Below are 16,513 nucleotides of genomic sequence, written 5' to 3'. Positions count from 1 at the left end.
TCAGATAAGCCCTGCCATCCAGGAGGTTCCTATCTATAATTGAAGAAATCTCTAAACCAATAACCAATGATAGAGGGAGTGCTACAAATTCACAGGAAACAGAGGGCCCTTCTGATTTCTCTGTGTGTTCTTCTGTATGTGACAGAAAGAGAGTGTCTTGGGGAAGGATCAGAAAAGTCCCTATGGAGGAAGCTTCGCTGGGCTGGACCTCTGACGGATTAATTTTGTTAGATAGGGATAAGCCAAAAACCATTTCATGTGGAGGATGTAAAATGGGCAAAGACACAAAGGCGGGCTTGGGAAATGGTGGAAAATCCCTTGTAGTCTCAGGAGAGGATCTGCAGATGGACAAGGATTACGTGAATGAGAAAGTAAGTCAGAAAGGTAGACGGGGGCCACATGGGGTGAGGCCCTGCAAAAGCCAACCTAAGGACTAGGAGTTTCTTTGACATGTAATAAGTCATTGGTGAGTCTTGTTTTTTAGCACGTGACAGTTTTTGAGGCACGTCCATTATACACAGAGATCCTCACAGCAGCTCCAAGAGGGAAGCAGGACAGACATTACCCACATATGGATACAGGAAGAACTGAAGCTTGAGAAGTGAAGCCCTTGCCCCAGATCAAAGAGCAAAATGAGAAGTCCACTGGATTCTTATCTCCTGTGTTCCCACTCCAGTGGTAGGACCTTCTGAGTTATAAATAATTTACGGAGGCTCAACTCAAACTTGCTTAAAAAAACCCCACAAAACCCTGCATTGCTTTTCCACTGAGCCAATGAGTGGATGTCTACAGAGTAGGTGAAACGGGATCTGGAGAAATGAAAAGGCGGCTGACACCTGGAGAAACTCACCCAAACCGGCATTTGCTGGAATCACCCAGTCTCCTGCCTTCAAACTAGTTACATCGCTGCCCACGGCCACCACCTGTCCAACACCTTCGTTCCCACCAACAGCAGGCAGCTTGGGAAGGAGGCCATAATTTCCTGAGGGAGAAGAGCATAAAAGGTCAACCAATGAAGTCTGGGCAGTGAAAGAGCATGGAGTTTGGAGGCTTGACTCCCAGCTTGGAGCTGGGAGCCTCAGCTTCCTTGTCTGTTTGGGGGATAATACTCTTAGCGTTTGTGGTTATTATGAGGATCAGATAAGATACAAAATGAGCCCAGCATGTTGCAAGCACTTCACAATTGTTGGCGTATTCCTCACTGCAATCTTCCCAAATCTGAAAAAGCCTCATATTCCACAAAACGGAGGCCTAGGAGGACTGACACAGACTGCAGTCGGCTCATCTGGAGAACAGCTGCTGCTAGTCACAGGAATTTCACACCCACACCTGAGGAGGAATAAAAAGGAGGTGGCGGCTGAGCAAAAAAGCCAATTAACATAAGCCACAGCAACCAAGGTTACCTTGGATCATATTTATGTCAGATGGATTGATAGGGGCCGCCAACATCTTCACATGGACGTCTGATCCTCCCACAGCAGCCAGCTCTAGGTTCTTCAGTCTAAGCACAAAGCCAAAGAGAGATGTTAACGTCACCCGGGGCGGACTGGGCGTCTTTTGCTCAAATCATTTCCCCAAAGTAGGTCAGCAGCATTTTTGAGCTGCCATGTGTGCCCAGGAATTTGGGTTCTGGTATAGAAGAGAGGTGCTACACAAAATTAGCACAGGGTACAGGTTAACTCTCTCACTAACTGCCAGTGGATGATCCCCAGTGGCGTCTCAACCCACTGCACACCTTGTGACACTAAACCTCTGCCGGCTTGGGTTACCTTTGTGTTTCCCAAAACTTGCTTGGTTAAAGAAAGAATTACCCAGTGGCTGGATGTGGTGGGTCACCCCTGTAATCCTAGCACTCTGGGAGGCCAAGGCGGGAGGATTGCTTGTGCTCAGGGGTTGAGACCAGCCGGAGCAAGAGTGAGGCCCCCATCTCTAAGAAAAAACTGGCCAAGAGTTGTGCTGGGTGCCATTAATGCCAGCTACTCAGGAGGCTATGACAAGAGGATTGCTTGAGGCCGAGAGTTTGAGGTTGCTCTGCGCTATGATGCTAGGGTGATCAAGTGAGACTCTGTCTCCAAAAAAAAAAAAAGAATCACCCAGTGTGCTCACTAATACAGATTCTGAACTTAGCTCTGTCCTACTGACCCAGTCTCCAGGTAAGGGCACCCCAGTAGTTCTGACAAACAAGTGTGTTTGAGAAGCCCCAGGCTAACCCACTGCCTGCCATCCGTTTGGTTTCTGTTGGCCTCAACACATATGGGGACAGGAAACATTTCATTAACTTCAGAGGGTGGGGGACATGGAGAAATGGCCCACACAGTTCAGAAAGAACTCCCTGAGTGGCTGTGACTCACGCCGAGTGATGTCCCTTGTGGATGAAGACCTTTGTCTGTCACAAAGAATGCCAGGTGGAGAGCTGTAGGTCCTGGATGGCTGGGACACTGCTGGCAAGTGTTTGCTCTAGGTGTGTTTCTCCATTTGTAAAATGGAGTCGATGGGAGCTGGTTTGGACTCGATCCCTTCCACAAGCTCCTCCTATGCGAAGTCTGTGGTGGCTCCCTTTATCCACAGAGGGGCCTTAGACATCATGGTACCAATGTCTTTATCCCAGTGAAACTTTGTTTAATGGGTAAAACCTGTCACAAGGCTTTTGAGGGAGGCCTAATAATGATAATGCCCACATGCTACTTTTGTTACTATGACTTTAATCACCAGAGGTTCCTTTTCTTTCTCCACACCTCTAAGACTTCATGTTTGCAATGCTTCTCTCTGCCCAAATATATTTATTAATAATTCTCATTTTTACTTACCAAAGACACATATAGCTGCCAACCAGAGGTTCTTAACATAAAGCAACAGTAAATACCACACTAAGCTGATGTAATTCCATCTACTTCCTGTCGGAACTCTACCTTGTAATTATATCTGAGGCTTGATCTAAGGCTAAAGGTGTGATTTTCCCTGGGTGTGGTGGCTCACACTTATAAACCTAGCACTCTGGGGAGGCACAGTAGAGTGGATTGCTTGAGCTCAGGGGTTTGAGACCAGCCTGAGCAAGAGCAAGACCCTGTGCCCAATAAAAATAGAAAAATTAAAATCAGCCGGGCCTTGTGGCTTGTGCCTATAGGATGAGGAAGGAGGATTGCTTCTGCACAGTAGTTTGAGGCTGCAGCAAGCTAAGATGACGCCACCGCACTCTACTCAGGGCAGAGTTAAGACTGCCTCAAAAAAGAAAAAAAAAAGTATTAACATTCCCATGCTATCAAGTAGGAAAGGTAGGAATATCAAACAGGAAACAGGGGCTCCTAGAGATTCTGAAATTTACACAGGGTAACTGGTAAGCGATAGGGCTTATTTAATTTCCTGGTTGGTGCCCTCATTTATATTGCTCTCCCACCCTTAGCATGGGGATTCATCCAGCTCACTGCGAGAAGCCCTGAGGATCTGGGGACCTCAGCTGGGAATCCCTGTACTGAATCGTGGTCAAAGGGAGGCTGCATCTTCCTGTGCAGACACATCAGCAAAAACCCAATAGATAAAACTCCACAGAAAATGGTTAACTTGGAAGGAGTTGAGGATAAAGGGGCAGAAAGAATGGAAAAAAGAGCTTTTAAAAATAAGATTGAGTACTAAGGAATGCATGTACTTGTACACAGCTAGAGGAGGGGGGTCCTTGTCATTGTGATAACCACTGATCATGGAGTGGTTACCAGTCAGGGACACTGCTGAGTGCTTGACATGCTACTTTCACACTACTACCATGGCTTGCTCACTACTGTTCTGCTTTTACAGCTGAGGAACAAAGGCACAGAAGAGGTAAATAACTTGCTCAAGGCCATTTGAAGTAGTAAGTGGCTGTACAGGTGTGGTGGCTCACCCCTGTAATCCTGGTAGTCTAGGAGGCCCAGGCAGGCAGATTGCTTGAGCTTGAGTTCAAGATCAGGCTTCGCACCTGTAGCTCAGTGGCTAGGGCGCCAGCCATATACACCAGAGCTGGCAGGTTCGAATCCAGCCAGGGCCTGCCAAACAACAATGACAACTACAACCAAAAAATAGCTGGGTGTTGTGGTGGGTGCCTGTAATCTCAGCAACTTGGGAGGCTGAGGCAAGAGAATTGCTTAAGCTCAAGAGTTTGAGGTTGCTGTGAGCTGTGATGCCACTGCACTCTACCGAGGGTGACAACTTGAGGCTGTCTCAAAAAAAAAAAAAAAAAAAAGAGTTCAAGAGCCTAGTTTGAGCAAGAGCCCGACCCTGTCTCTACTAAAAATAGAAAAAACAAACAAACAAACAACTATCAGGGTGTTATGGTGGTTGCCTGTAGTTCTAGCTACTCAGGAGACTTGAGCCCAAGAGTTTGAGGTTGCTATGAGCTATGAAGATGCCTTGGCACTCTACCCAGGGCGACAGAGTGAGACTCAGTCTCCAGAATAAATAAATAAATAAATAAATAAAAGTAGTACATGGATGATCTGATTTGAACCTGGTGGTTTGATGCTACAGAAGCCAGCTGGTAAGGGGCTAACCCCAGACCAAGCCAGGGGCAATGAATTCAGCACTGGCTTGGCCTGGCTATACCAGCCTTACTGGGAGAGGGAGGGTGCGCCAACAGGCACCACAGCCTCCCACCAGACTAGGCAGGGAGGCATCAGCCTGGACAGTGATGCTTCTCTGTCAAGTACAAGCCTGAATTCCAAAGAAAAATCCTGCCCAGAGCAAATGGATTTTAGACTAGCAGCTCCTTTATGTTATCTGCACTGCTTCTCTCCTGCATTTTGACAGATAATCAGAGTTTTTCTGTAAGCTGACAAAGTCCATGTGCTCAAGCTGCTTAAAGACATTTTTTTTCTTGCACATTTTCTATATGCTCTTCCTTCAGCCCAGAATTTCTTTTCCATAGCTTCTCCATGAAGTGAGAAATTCAATTCACCCTTCAAGACCCAGCTCAAATTTTACTTCGCCTAAGACATCTTTTGACCATTTTCCTGCCCCTGAAAAAAATTACTTGCTCAGTGCTCCCCTCATACTGTAGGACCATCTTACGTGAGTTCATTATTTTTTAATTTATGAAGTCTTTCACATTTTTTTCAGTTGACCAGGATAAGACATAGCGTCCCAATTCCTCTTGGGGCCAGATGTACTCCACAGTGCAGAACCATGTATAATCTACAACCGTAGCTGGAGCTGGGCAGCAACTTCTGATCAAACACATTAATGTTTCTGCAGCAAAATGTAGGAATATTCACACTAAATGAGGTGAACAAAGGCCATATAAAAACCTTATGTTAGATCAGACTATACCTCCAATAAGTTATGGAAAAACTTGTCAGTTTTCAGAGCTTTCTGGATTTGGGAACTGCAGATATGAATTTGGATTCAGGTCTTTCAGACTCTGAGCTCAGTGCTCTTTTTACTTACCACCCAGTCTCATAGGCAGAATGTACATGTGTGCATGCAAGCTATCCCATTAGACTGTGAGCTCATGGAGGGCAGAGAACTTTTAGTCTTGGAGTCTCACTCTATTGCCCTGGGTAGTGTGCTGTGGTGTCAAAGCTCACAGCAACCTCAAACCCTCAGGCTTAAGTGATTTCTCTTGCCTCAGCCTCATGAGTAGCTGGGAATCTTGTTCTTGCTCAGGCTGGTCTTAAACTCCTGAGCTCAAGAAATCTACCTGTTCTGGCCTCCCAGAGTGCTAGTGAGCCATTGCACCCAGCCTGAGAACTTTCTTAATTCACTGTTGAACAATGTCTACCATTGAATTTTTCTCTCTAGTAAGAAAATGTGGAATAAAAGTGCCAGTCATTTAGGGTATCAGGGTAGGGGCTTGAACTAAAGAGATTTAACTATTTGTACTTGCCCTTCCTGTTCTGGGCTGTTTAGGAAAATACCCCTGAGAGATGGGCTAAAATAAAATAGAAATTACCCTTAAGAGAGTTCAGTCTAGACATACAGATCAAATCTACAGTAAGATTACACATTTTAAAAATCTAGATGACCATGGTCAAGATAAGAATATAGGTAGATCTTGATTCATAGATGAAAGGCAGAATGTGGATTTGGAGTGAAAGAGGCAGCCCTGGGTTTCAATCCTACCTTGTTCATTTATCAGCTAGATACATAAGCCTCAGAATACCCCTCTGTAAAATGGAATGACACTAGAACCCAGATCACAGGATCAAATGAGTTAACGAACACAAAGTACATTTATGATAGTACCTGATAACAGTAGATGCTAAAGAAATGGCAGCTGTTATCAGTCATAGGAATATTTAAGGAAATCTCTGAAACAATTAGCTGGCTATACCTCTGAAAAGAATCACTGAGTCATAGAAAGGAAGATAGAAACTTTTTGGAAAATACAAGTACATTTAATTTGACAAATATTTATTGACAGTCCAAGTCCCAGCTACTAAGCAAAGGGGTTTAAAGATGCATAAAGCCAGTAACAGTGGTGAGTGCATTGGGAGGATAAGAAAGCTAAATCACTTGAGCCTAGAAGTTTGAGGCTATAGTGTGCTATGACTGTACCTGTAAAGAATCACTGCACTCCGGGCGGAGCTTGTGGCTCAAGGAGTAGGGCGCTGGCCCCATATGCCGGAGGTGGCGGGTTCAAACCCAGATCCAGCAAAAAAAAAACAAAAAAAACAAAAAAACCCCACTGCACTCCAATGCATCTCCAGCCAAAGTGAGACCTTGTCTCTAAAAAAGTAAATTAAATAAAATCCCTTGCCCAGGAGCTTGGTGGTCTGGGAACCTGTATGTGCAAACACTAGGAGAAGGGCTGTAATACAGGCAGGCTCGTGGTGCTAAAGTTCCCTGAGAGTGTCTAGCCTGGTGGGAGGAAGAAAATAGAGGGCTAGAAAAAGGTCTTTGCTAGAAATGTTACCTTTATTGGGCTTGAAAAATACACAAGCATTTACTGGGTAGACTGAGAGAGAACAGAAATCTTTCTTGCTGGGGGGGAGTGGCAAAAAATCACACCTAACAGTTGGCCAGGCAACAGGTAGATTGGAGCCAAGTGGAGAGAAAGACTGAATAACCTGGAATCTCTGGTGACACTGATGTCACTTGGTGATCAACTCCATGTGGCAGGTGGGAGGGGAAAGTCTTTGATGGCTCCCAGGTTTCTGGCTTACAGAACTGAATGTTGAGATAGGAAGGAAGAATAGATTTGGAGTATGGATGCAGGTGACCTGCGGTATGGACAGGAGCAGAGGGTGCTCAGGGCTAGACACTAAGAACCGTGGAGTTAGCTGTGTGTGTGGGGTCTAGCAGAGTAGAAAACTTATTCTGGGTGATTCAGCTGGATAATGAAATGACAACTAATACTGATGGCTTACTGAGCTCCAGTTATGTTTATCATTTTATATCTGTGATATCATTCAGCTCTCAAAATGCCTATGTGGACGGTATTATCACCCTAATTTAAAGAAGAGGAAACTGAGGCTCAGGGAAGTTAAGTAACTTGCTTGAGAGTAAGTGGTGTTGATCTTGGGCTAGATTCAAAGCTCATGCTATTGAACACTCTGCTGGCATCCACTATACTGTTGCTTTCTTGGATATATTACATATTCCCTGGGAACCAATATATTTCGCAAATGCTGCCTACTAAGCCTCTTTCCTAAGATTCTGACTGCACATCAGTCATAAAAGCTCTTATGTAATCAGAACCTTCCAGATTTAATTCAGGCTGAGAACACTACAGTATTTTCACTGCATAGGCTGGCAATTGTTGTTTCCCAAACAACAGTTTGAGAAATGAGGCAGTGGGCCACAAACTGCTCCCACTTCTCTTCTTTATCCTCTGGGAAGCCGAGCTCCTCTGTGCCAGTTGAGATTTACCAAAGTGGGAGGGAAGGAGAATGGGAAGGGCCCAGTAGGGACGTGGGCCTAGGAGATAGAGAGTTGAAGCTGCAAACACAGGCCCAACATGTCCTGCAAGCTCAGGGGTGGAGGGTAGTGTGTTGGTCCAGCTGCGTTCTCACCAGGGAGACCAGCCCCAGCCTACCCTACAGCATGCCATGAATACCACAGGCACTGCTGTTCCCACAGACAGCTGTAAGAGCATCATCAAGGAGACCATTCTGGGAGGGAAAATGGAATCTGAATTCCAGGAGTTAAACCTCTAGTGTAATGATAGCAATTTCTTCTCTGTTCTTAAAAACAACAACAACAACAACAACAACAACAAAACAACTCACCCAAGGAAACAGAGGCTGTGTTGCACAGTGCAAATGAAGCACCCAAACACAGCCTGGCTAGATCTCAAGTTGCTTCCCCCATACCGTTCACGTCTTTCCCCTGTGAGTGCAATGGCGCCATGCAACTCGGAGGGATGCCACTGTCTTCAATTGACAGATCCCAGTCTGGATAAGGTCACAATAGCTCCTTTGAGGCCGAGGCTGTACACCTGTGATGCCATATGAAGTACAAGGGAGACAAAAGCAGGCAGAATAAAGAGCCTTTTGAGACGGGGAAAAAAGAGGCCAGTACCCTGAGGACTAGCTCAGTTATATTTGCTGTGTTAGGTGGGCATTAGCTAGCTCTGCTATAGTATCTCTCCCAAGTTCCACATTTAATTAGCAATCATTTGTACTTATCTTTCATCTTCTATTCAATCACCTAAACAGTCAATGTCATTCTGAGCAGCAAGAACAGGCAGGGAGAGATTGTCACTGGCCAGAGACTTTCTCATTGGCCCAGCAGAGACAAATGTTTCTCTCATTGGAATGTTTCTATCAGCTCAGGGCACTGGGTGAAGGTTAACTGACACTCTGTGTGGCTCTCCCCAGTCTGTCTGCAGTGCCTATAGTCACCAACAAGCTGCCTTCTGTGATTTAGTGAAATGCCTGGTGTAGTGAGCACATTGCTCTGGTATCTGACCAATTAATAAGCAGGGGTACAACTGGGCATGGGGAGGGAATAAACTTCCTCAGCTTGTGAGGACTCAGTCCAAAGGAGGGAATGTTGGTGGAGATCTAAAGGACAGGGGGCTCAAAGGGAGAGCTCCTTTCCCTGAGCAAAGCTCTTCTGTTCCATGACACTTGCCATGCCAGGCATACCCACCTGGCTCCTCGTCCTTCTAGCTTCCTTGCCTGGAAGAAGTCCTGCCCTCCCACTATTCAGGACTCATCTTTTGGCCCTTCAGCACAATCACTTTGAACCGATAGGAATGAGAGACTTAGAGCAACTTCTGGAAGTTTCTACTCAAGAGTTGGCAAAGAAACCCTCTCCCTACCTCCCCTCAACTAAGATTATTAGAAAGCTTGCAAGCCCCATAATATTCATCTGCTGACACCAGGGAAGCTCCATTTGAAGGGAGCTGCAGTTTGTCACTCTGCAGTTTGCTAAGGATCAATTCTTTGTAGCTCCAGAGAGCAAGCTTGGCCTACAGCAGGGGGCAGAGTCCCTGCCTACAGCTGCCTTTGTCTCTTTTTTTAGAGGGTGGTGTGTGTGTGTGTGTGTGTGTGTATGTGTGTGTCTCACTCTGCCAGTCAAGCTGGAGTGCAGTGGCTCACTGCAGCCTCAAATTCCTGGGTTCAAGGACTCCTCCTACCTCAGCCTTCTAGGTAGTTGGGCTACATGTGTGCACCACCATGCCTGGCTAATTTTTCTCACTTTTTTTTTTTTTTTAAGAGACAGGGTCTTGTTCTATTGTCCAGGGTAGTCTCAAACTCCTGGCTCCCCAGACACTGGAGCTTTTGTCTCTGTGATAAGTAAAAACATGGCCATGTAGCCTGTCGGGCTGGAGGCTGGGGAGCTCTTGATTATGTAACTGATCAAAGGCTAAGTGGGATCTTGGTGGAAACTTGTGTCCAGATTTTGAGCCATAGCACTGCTCCCTGGAGGTTGCTGGTGCAGCCGCTGGTGAGCAGGCAGTCTGATGCCCACTTCACTTTCATCGACTTGTTAGAACAAAGAGGATTCATGTCTAGTAACAGTCTCCATGGCCGCAGTATTATGTGGAGAAGAATGTTGAGGCCTCGTTTTGTCCTGGTGGGAGGAGCGCTATTTGGGAGAATGGGGGAAAGAGGTGGTTAGGTTCTGAGGTGTACCGAAAAGGGAGCTGTGAAGGTCTGTCAGTGGCACAGAAGAGGGGGTCAGCACACATGCCAAGTCTATCACTGCTGACTGTGGTCACCCCCTTTTCTTCCTTGAGGAGTACCTGGAGAGAGTATAGATATAGAGTGCAGGGATTTCCTCACTGCCATAATCAATGGCAGAGATAGCAATGGAACCCAGGCCAGTGCTCTTGAGGGTGGGTTCCAATGAAACATCCAGAGCTACTTCTAACTGTGTGTCATCTCTGCTTTTCCTTCTCTAAAATGAGGACCCTTCCATCTCACTAGGATGGGAAAAACCAGCAACCGGACCAGAGAGCTGCCGAATCGGTTAGGAGGGGGCGAGACAGTAACAACAACTTGGAGAGGCTTGGAGAAGCAGCACCCCTCCCACATGGGAAAACTCTAGGCTACAGTGCAATTCACTAGAGGTGTGCCTGTCCAATTTCACCTTCAGAGGCAAGAATGAAGAAACCTGGGTAGGAGGGCCTGGCCCTAAACTTCACAGGCTACTTTGAAATCCACGTGAAAGTTAACGTGTGAGTTACATGTTGCGGAATCTGCTTGGGTTTGGATCCACAGGGTAGTTACTCTGAGCTGGTTTTAGTAGATACCTCTTTCCCAAGACTCCCCAGTGAGCACACATTAACTCATCAGACACAACATGCTTTTTCTCTCCTGGTCTCAGCACCTGCACGTTCTTCTGGGTACAACAGTTCTACACACTTTCTTCCTCATACTGCTCACTGATCTCTTGGGAGACCCAACTTAGTCCTCCTGTCTTCAGAGGAAGCATTTTATGACCAGCCCCAGGGGGTCAGGTATCCCTCTTCTGGCATCCATAGCATTCTGAATGTGTTCTATCATAACACTTACCCCTGGACTTGGTGGCCCATCTCCTGGACTAGACTATGAGTTCCCTGAGGGCAATGACAATTTATTCATCTCTGTATCCTCAATGCTTGCTCTTTAGCAAGCCCTCAAAAGAATAAAGGCTGGCTAACTAACTAAATCAATTTCTGATTCTCAATCCCTTCATTCATGACCACAATAAAGCGCTCTCAACAGAGCACCAAACCAAAATGCTATTTTTTTCTCCAAAGCACTAAGTCGGGTTTAAAAATGTAGTCACCTGCACAGAATTTTGATTTTAAAATTCTGTAAAGAAAAGAAATCTCTTGAGAATAAACAATGCCCTACAGTGAGAGCCTACTACCTACACAGTCTGGGTCCCCACCACCTGCTACCCTGAATTCCATCTGTCTAAAGACGGCATGAGTATGTGTCTGTGGGTTTTCAGGCTTAGTTTCATTTGTACTATTATAGCAGGCAGGTGAGAAAGTCATGATGATCAGGATGCTGTTTTACTAAAGCCTTAGGATCCTGAAAAGGAGAGGAGGCACAGGGGAATATTTCTTCTATCTTCCCCAGGATGGGGATGCCCTTTCTATGGATTAGAAACTTGGGGTTGCCTGTATGACCTATCATTTTACTTTCTTTTCTGACCTTGTCCCCAATTTTCGACTCCAACTTATTCCCCCAAAACATTTGAGATGTCATTGTTTCTTCAGGCTTATGTCTATATTAAAGACTTAGTTTTACTTATTCATATTTTTGAGACAGGGTCTTGCTCTATTGCCCAGGCTCGAAAGCAGTGGCATGACCATAGCTTACTACAACCTCTAACAATGGGTCTCTCAAGTAGTTAGGAACAAATGTGAGCACTCCTATGTTTGGGAATTCTTAAATTTTTTACAGAGACAAGGTCTTGCTAAATTGTCCAAGCTGGTCTTGAACTCCTGGCCTCAAGTGATCCTCTTGCCTCAGCCTCCCAAAGTGCTGGGATTACAGGCGTGAGTCACCAATCTTGGCCCTACATCAAGGGCTTTTAATAAAGAAGGGACATACTAGTTACTGATCTTGGACAAGTGCCTTTCAATCTTCTTGAACCTCAGTTTATTTATAAAATGGGAATAACAATGACCAAACTGGATTACTTTGATTTTAAAATTCTGTAATATATGCAGAGAACTTAGCCCAATGCTTGCTGCATACCAACTATACAATAAATGAGAGCTGTAAGACCTAGAGAATGGCAAAGATCTGAGGGGACTTTCTGGGTTTTGGGAACTATCTGATAGAGAATACAGAATTCTGCACAAAGGACAATGGCTATGGCAAATTCTGCAATTACTTGAATGTCTATAATTCTTTTGCACAGTTTTACTTCATTTAGATCAGCAGTTCAATCTTTTAAATGAAAATGGCCCTCATACTTATTTAGGGGATCCTATTTTGGAAGGGAAAGGAACTAAGGGAAAGGGAAGAATGGCTAATTAGAGGAAAGAATTGCTAGAATGTCTGGGGGGCCAACAGGAACAAAAGCAGGGACATTTAGAATGTTGACATAAAAACAGCAAATTCCCGGGGGCCTCATTTTCAGGAGTTCTGCAACCTTTCAGACTTGAGCAGGTTGTTCCTCAGTCCCTCCCTCCTGCTTCCAGAGCTCTGGCCCACAATGGAAGCATCACAAACCATACCAGTTTGGGGAATGCTCTGTTCTGACTCTGGGTAGTTCAGTGACCCTACCTGGTGTAATCTGACCCAGATACCCAGTCACTGGGATGTGTAAAGGACACCTGATTCTTTCTGTGACAGTGTGGTTACCCTAAACCTCCTAAGACATGACTACAAAGAGAATCCCTGTCTCTGGCCTCAGTCCACATGTGAACAAGTAAAGCTGCCTGAATCTGGGTCAGAAGGGAAAAGTTGTCCTTCTGGGCAGGGGGAGAATTACTACCTGCCCGACAATCTGCATCTACAGGGCAATGGCTCTTAACCCTGGCCTGGACAGCAGAGCTACCTGGAAAGCTTTAAAAACCAGATGCTCCAGGCTATCCCAGATGTACTAAATATCTCAGGGAGAAAGCCTGGGAGTACGTACTGTAGTTTCTAAAAGCACTACTGAGTTGTAAAGCCAAGGTCGAGTAGAATGCTTTACGGAAATATCATGTTTTCAACTTCGGGGAAATTACTAGGGTTCCAAACAAGGAGACAAGAAAAGCTGTTTGTTTTTTTTTTTCCTAAATGTCATCGGCAAATAGACCAGTCTATTCCAGCTTCCCTGGCTCTCCAAGAGGAAAGATTCACTCAGGTGGCAATGACACTCAGGTGGCAATGACACTCAGGTGTCTAACTTTTCCAGGCCTTCTTCAGGGTTTCTGAATACCTAAGACATTAATATCTTCCTGATGACCATAGTAGAACTCAACAAAAGGGGAATTTTTTTTTTTAACTGAACTTAGATTCAGATTTAACTAACATTTAGGAAGCACTAGTTTTGTGGCAGGGCTTGAACTAGCCTGTGGGACAGGCACTACATTGTTCTCATTTGAGGTGCATTCCTGGAAATGGAGGAATACTCATAGGAGCATTACCATATAGTATATAGTATACTATAAAGTTCATTATAGTATAGTCCTTAGTGAGATGTCTTCCTTGACATGATGATTTACTCAGTTATTTATTCCCTATGATGAACTTAACAATTTGGGGTTTATTGACTGATGTGTCTTCTCAATATTCTTTTCAATTGCTCTAATCATCAATATAGTTAGGCTGGGTGCATGGCCTTGAATTTATCTGAGACTTAGTCTCTCCACTTGTCAAACATCTAGACTATATTTTAACCATTAAAATAATTCCATGTTTGCCTATCCTTTGGAAAACAATCAAACTATCTGCTGGGAACCCACCAGTTGTAAGCAAGGCACCACAGGAGATCACGCAAGTGTTTTGGTAGAGAGCATTAGATCGATCTTAGCTCATCTTAGCATTATAAGCTATGTTTGCATTGTCTCTATTTTTAAAGATGATAAAACCAGGGCTCAGAGAGCTTCAGTAACTTGCCAAACACACACAGCTAGGACAAGTTAGGACATGGCTTTGACCCCAAATATTCTGATTCCCAGACCTGTGCTTTCATCTTAGCTCCACTCCAGCGGCCCAAATAGCCCTGTTGAATGGCTGGTTATTTATGTGAAGATTTATAATGACAGGCAATTCACATACTGTTTTTATCAGGCACATGCAAATCCATGAATTAAGAGATCCAGTAGAATTTTAGAAGGAGGACCTAATCATAAAAGTAATAAGGGCTCAGAGAGGTTAAGTGACTTGTCCAAGATGAAACAGCTAAGAGCCTAAACCTATATTTGACCTAATGCAGACACTTAGTTCTGTAAGGCTCCAAACCAGCTCTTTTAAACTAGGCCAAGATGCATATACTGTGCAGTGGAAGGGAACTCACAAGAGACAGGAGTCAGAAGCCATGGATTCCAGTCCCTGCTACAATTACTTATTAGCTGATAACACTTTGGACAAGTACTTTGCCCTCTGTAAAATGGGAACAATGATCTATGACATAGTTTAATGAGAAGTGAAGATCCAAACGGATGTAAAAGTATTTTGAAGACTTCCTCCAAAAAGTAATAGAGGGTAATAACTTAACCAGACCAGTCAGATGTGTGTTCAAATTCTGATTGTGTCTCTTACTTGGCTATGTGACCTCAGGCGAGTGATTTTACCTCTCTTATGCCTCAGTTGTCTCATCTGCAAAATGGGGAATAAATCAAATAACTACCCCCACAACATTGTTGTTGACAATTAAATGAGAGCATCTATTTAAAACAGGGATTGCCTGACACAATGATCAATGGATGCCAGCCATAATTACCCTTATAATTGTGCCTCTCGAGTCTTCAACTATCTCGGAGCATTGACTTTCTGAGCTACCCAAATCGCCTTGGGCTTCAGTCTTGGTCTTGTTATTGTCTGTCCCCTTCCTTGGACCCTGTCCCTCCCTTCCCAGTCCACGGCCAGTCTTAAACCCCTTCAGGAACCCTAGTCCCCTTTCCCGGTTTCGGCGCTGTCTCTTACTCGACGACCTTGGGTGGATCCCCGTGGTGCCCATAGACGAGCGCCCGGACCCGGGACGGCTCGGCGGATGCGGAGTAGGAGGAGATGGCAGGCCCACGGCGGCCCGAAGCGGGGAGCACATCCCGCAGCAGCCTGGCTGGGGTTCGCGCCCGGGACAGCAAGCCGGAGACCCACATGCTCCCTACAGCTAACACAGAACCGGACGCCCTGCTACGTCATCCTCCCGCGACCACAGGCCTGTGCCCCGCCCCGCCCCGCCGCGCAGCGGGACCACGCCCCTCACTTCTTTTAAAGGGCCGTTTCTTTCCTTCTGTGCCCACGCGGTGGCGCCTGGGGAGACAGCGTGGGGGGCTGGGTTGAGGCGGTGGAGAGACCTTAAGGGACGTGCAGAGCTTCCTAGGCCTCCCAGCAAGGAGAGTACAGTTCTATTCTAAAGCTATTCTATTCTGCACTCTACAGCCGGTAGTTTGTTGTTTGATTTGGGGAAAGTCATTTACTTTCCCCTGGCCTCAGTTTCTCCTTCCTTCCACCATTTATTGAGGCGTCTCAGAGCCAGGCTCTTTACGGCATTATCTCATTTATCTCATTCCCCACTATTCTGTAACAGCAAGAGGAGGTTGCCTAAGTTTACTTCCCTACACTGGGTAATGGAGACATAAGGTGATATGGAGGTTCTTAGGTTCAAATCTTAGTCCGGCCACTTCCTATCTTGGCCACTTGGGGCAAGTGAAACTCTTGAGTTTCTTTTCTCATCTGTACAATGGGGATAATATGCCTCCTTCTAGATTGTTGTGAGGATTGGATGAAACAATATAAGAATATTACTGTGGACGGGAGAACACATTGTAAAAAATGCTAAGTGTGTTCAGGTAAGAGGCAGGAATCACAAGAAGGGGCCCCTCTCAGAATGCTCACGGTGTAGAGAGGGATTAAGTGGGACACTGGAAGGGCTTTGCAAGTAGATGTAGCCCTGTAAAGGAGCTAGATATTATTTTTGGTATAGGAAAGATATGAAAATAACTGAAACCTCAGTTGAACGTTAGCACATGCCAGAGTGCACTGCTGTAGTCTGAAGAAGAGAGGTGCTCTGGAGTGGGGGTGGGGGTGAGGGCTGGGATTTTGGAGGAGGTGCTGTAGGAGCCAGCTTTGTGACTCAAAAATCTTGTGGGTTTGTAAAAATAATCCAAGGTCCCATCTCAGACCTTCTGAATTAGAATCTTCGGGGAGTGGGGGTTCCAGGAATCTACATCCTTTTAAGCTCCTAAGAATGTTCTGATGCAGGTGGCCCAGGCAACAAGCTTTGAAAGACACTGAGCCAGGGCTTTGAAGGCTAAGGAAGAGTTCCTTTCTCTGGCTTTTATTGACCTGATGTTTGCCATTTCAGAGCCTTTCCTCTCTGGAAGAGCACAGCAAAGTACTGTAATTACGGTGTGGGAGGTGGACTCTAGCACATCTGAATTTGAGTCTTGGCTCTGCCTTTTTCCAGCCCCTTGATTTTGAACAATTCACTTGACCTCTCT

The 16,513-nt window shown here is 45.4% G+C and overlaps 1 protein-coding gene across 2 annotated transcripts in view; it reads right to left on the bottom strand.

The window, feature by feature from the left end:
- The window catches only part of MECR (mitochondrial trans-2-enoyl-CoA reductase), a 36,991-nt gene extending 21,784 nt beyond the window's left edge, over positions 1-15,207 (bottom strand). For both annotated transcript variants that reach the window (XM_023507441.1, XM_003800764.3), the window contains exons 1-3: positions 14,994-15,207; positions 1,404-1,501; positions 851-982 (exon numbers count right to left, since the gene is read on the bottom strand). In XM_023507441.1, the coding sequence (XP_023363209.1) occupies positions 851-982; positions 1,404-1,501; positions 14,994-15,169 (406 nt within the window). In that variant the 5' untranslated portion in view covers positions 15,170-15,207. The remainder of the gene's footprint in view (positions 1-850; positions 983-1,403; positions 1,502-14,993) is intronic.
- Positions 15,208-16,513: the final 1,306 nt, after the last annotated feature.

This window comes from Otolemur garnettii, unplaced genomic scaffold (genome assembly GCF_000181295.1).
Source record: "Otolemur garnettii isolate 467f Iridium unplaced genomic scaffold, OtoGar3 scaffold00184, whole genome shotgun sequence".
In the NCBI taxonomy this organism is placed as follows: Eukaryota; Metazoa; Chordata; class Mammalia; order Primates; family Galagidae; genus Otolemur; species Otolemur garnettii.
Note: the sequence above shows the minus strand (reverse complement) of the source record. Positions and strands in the feature narration are given on the sequence as shown.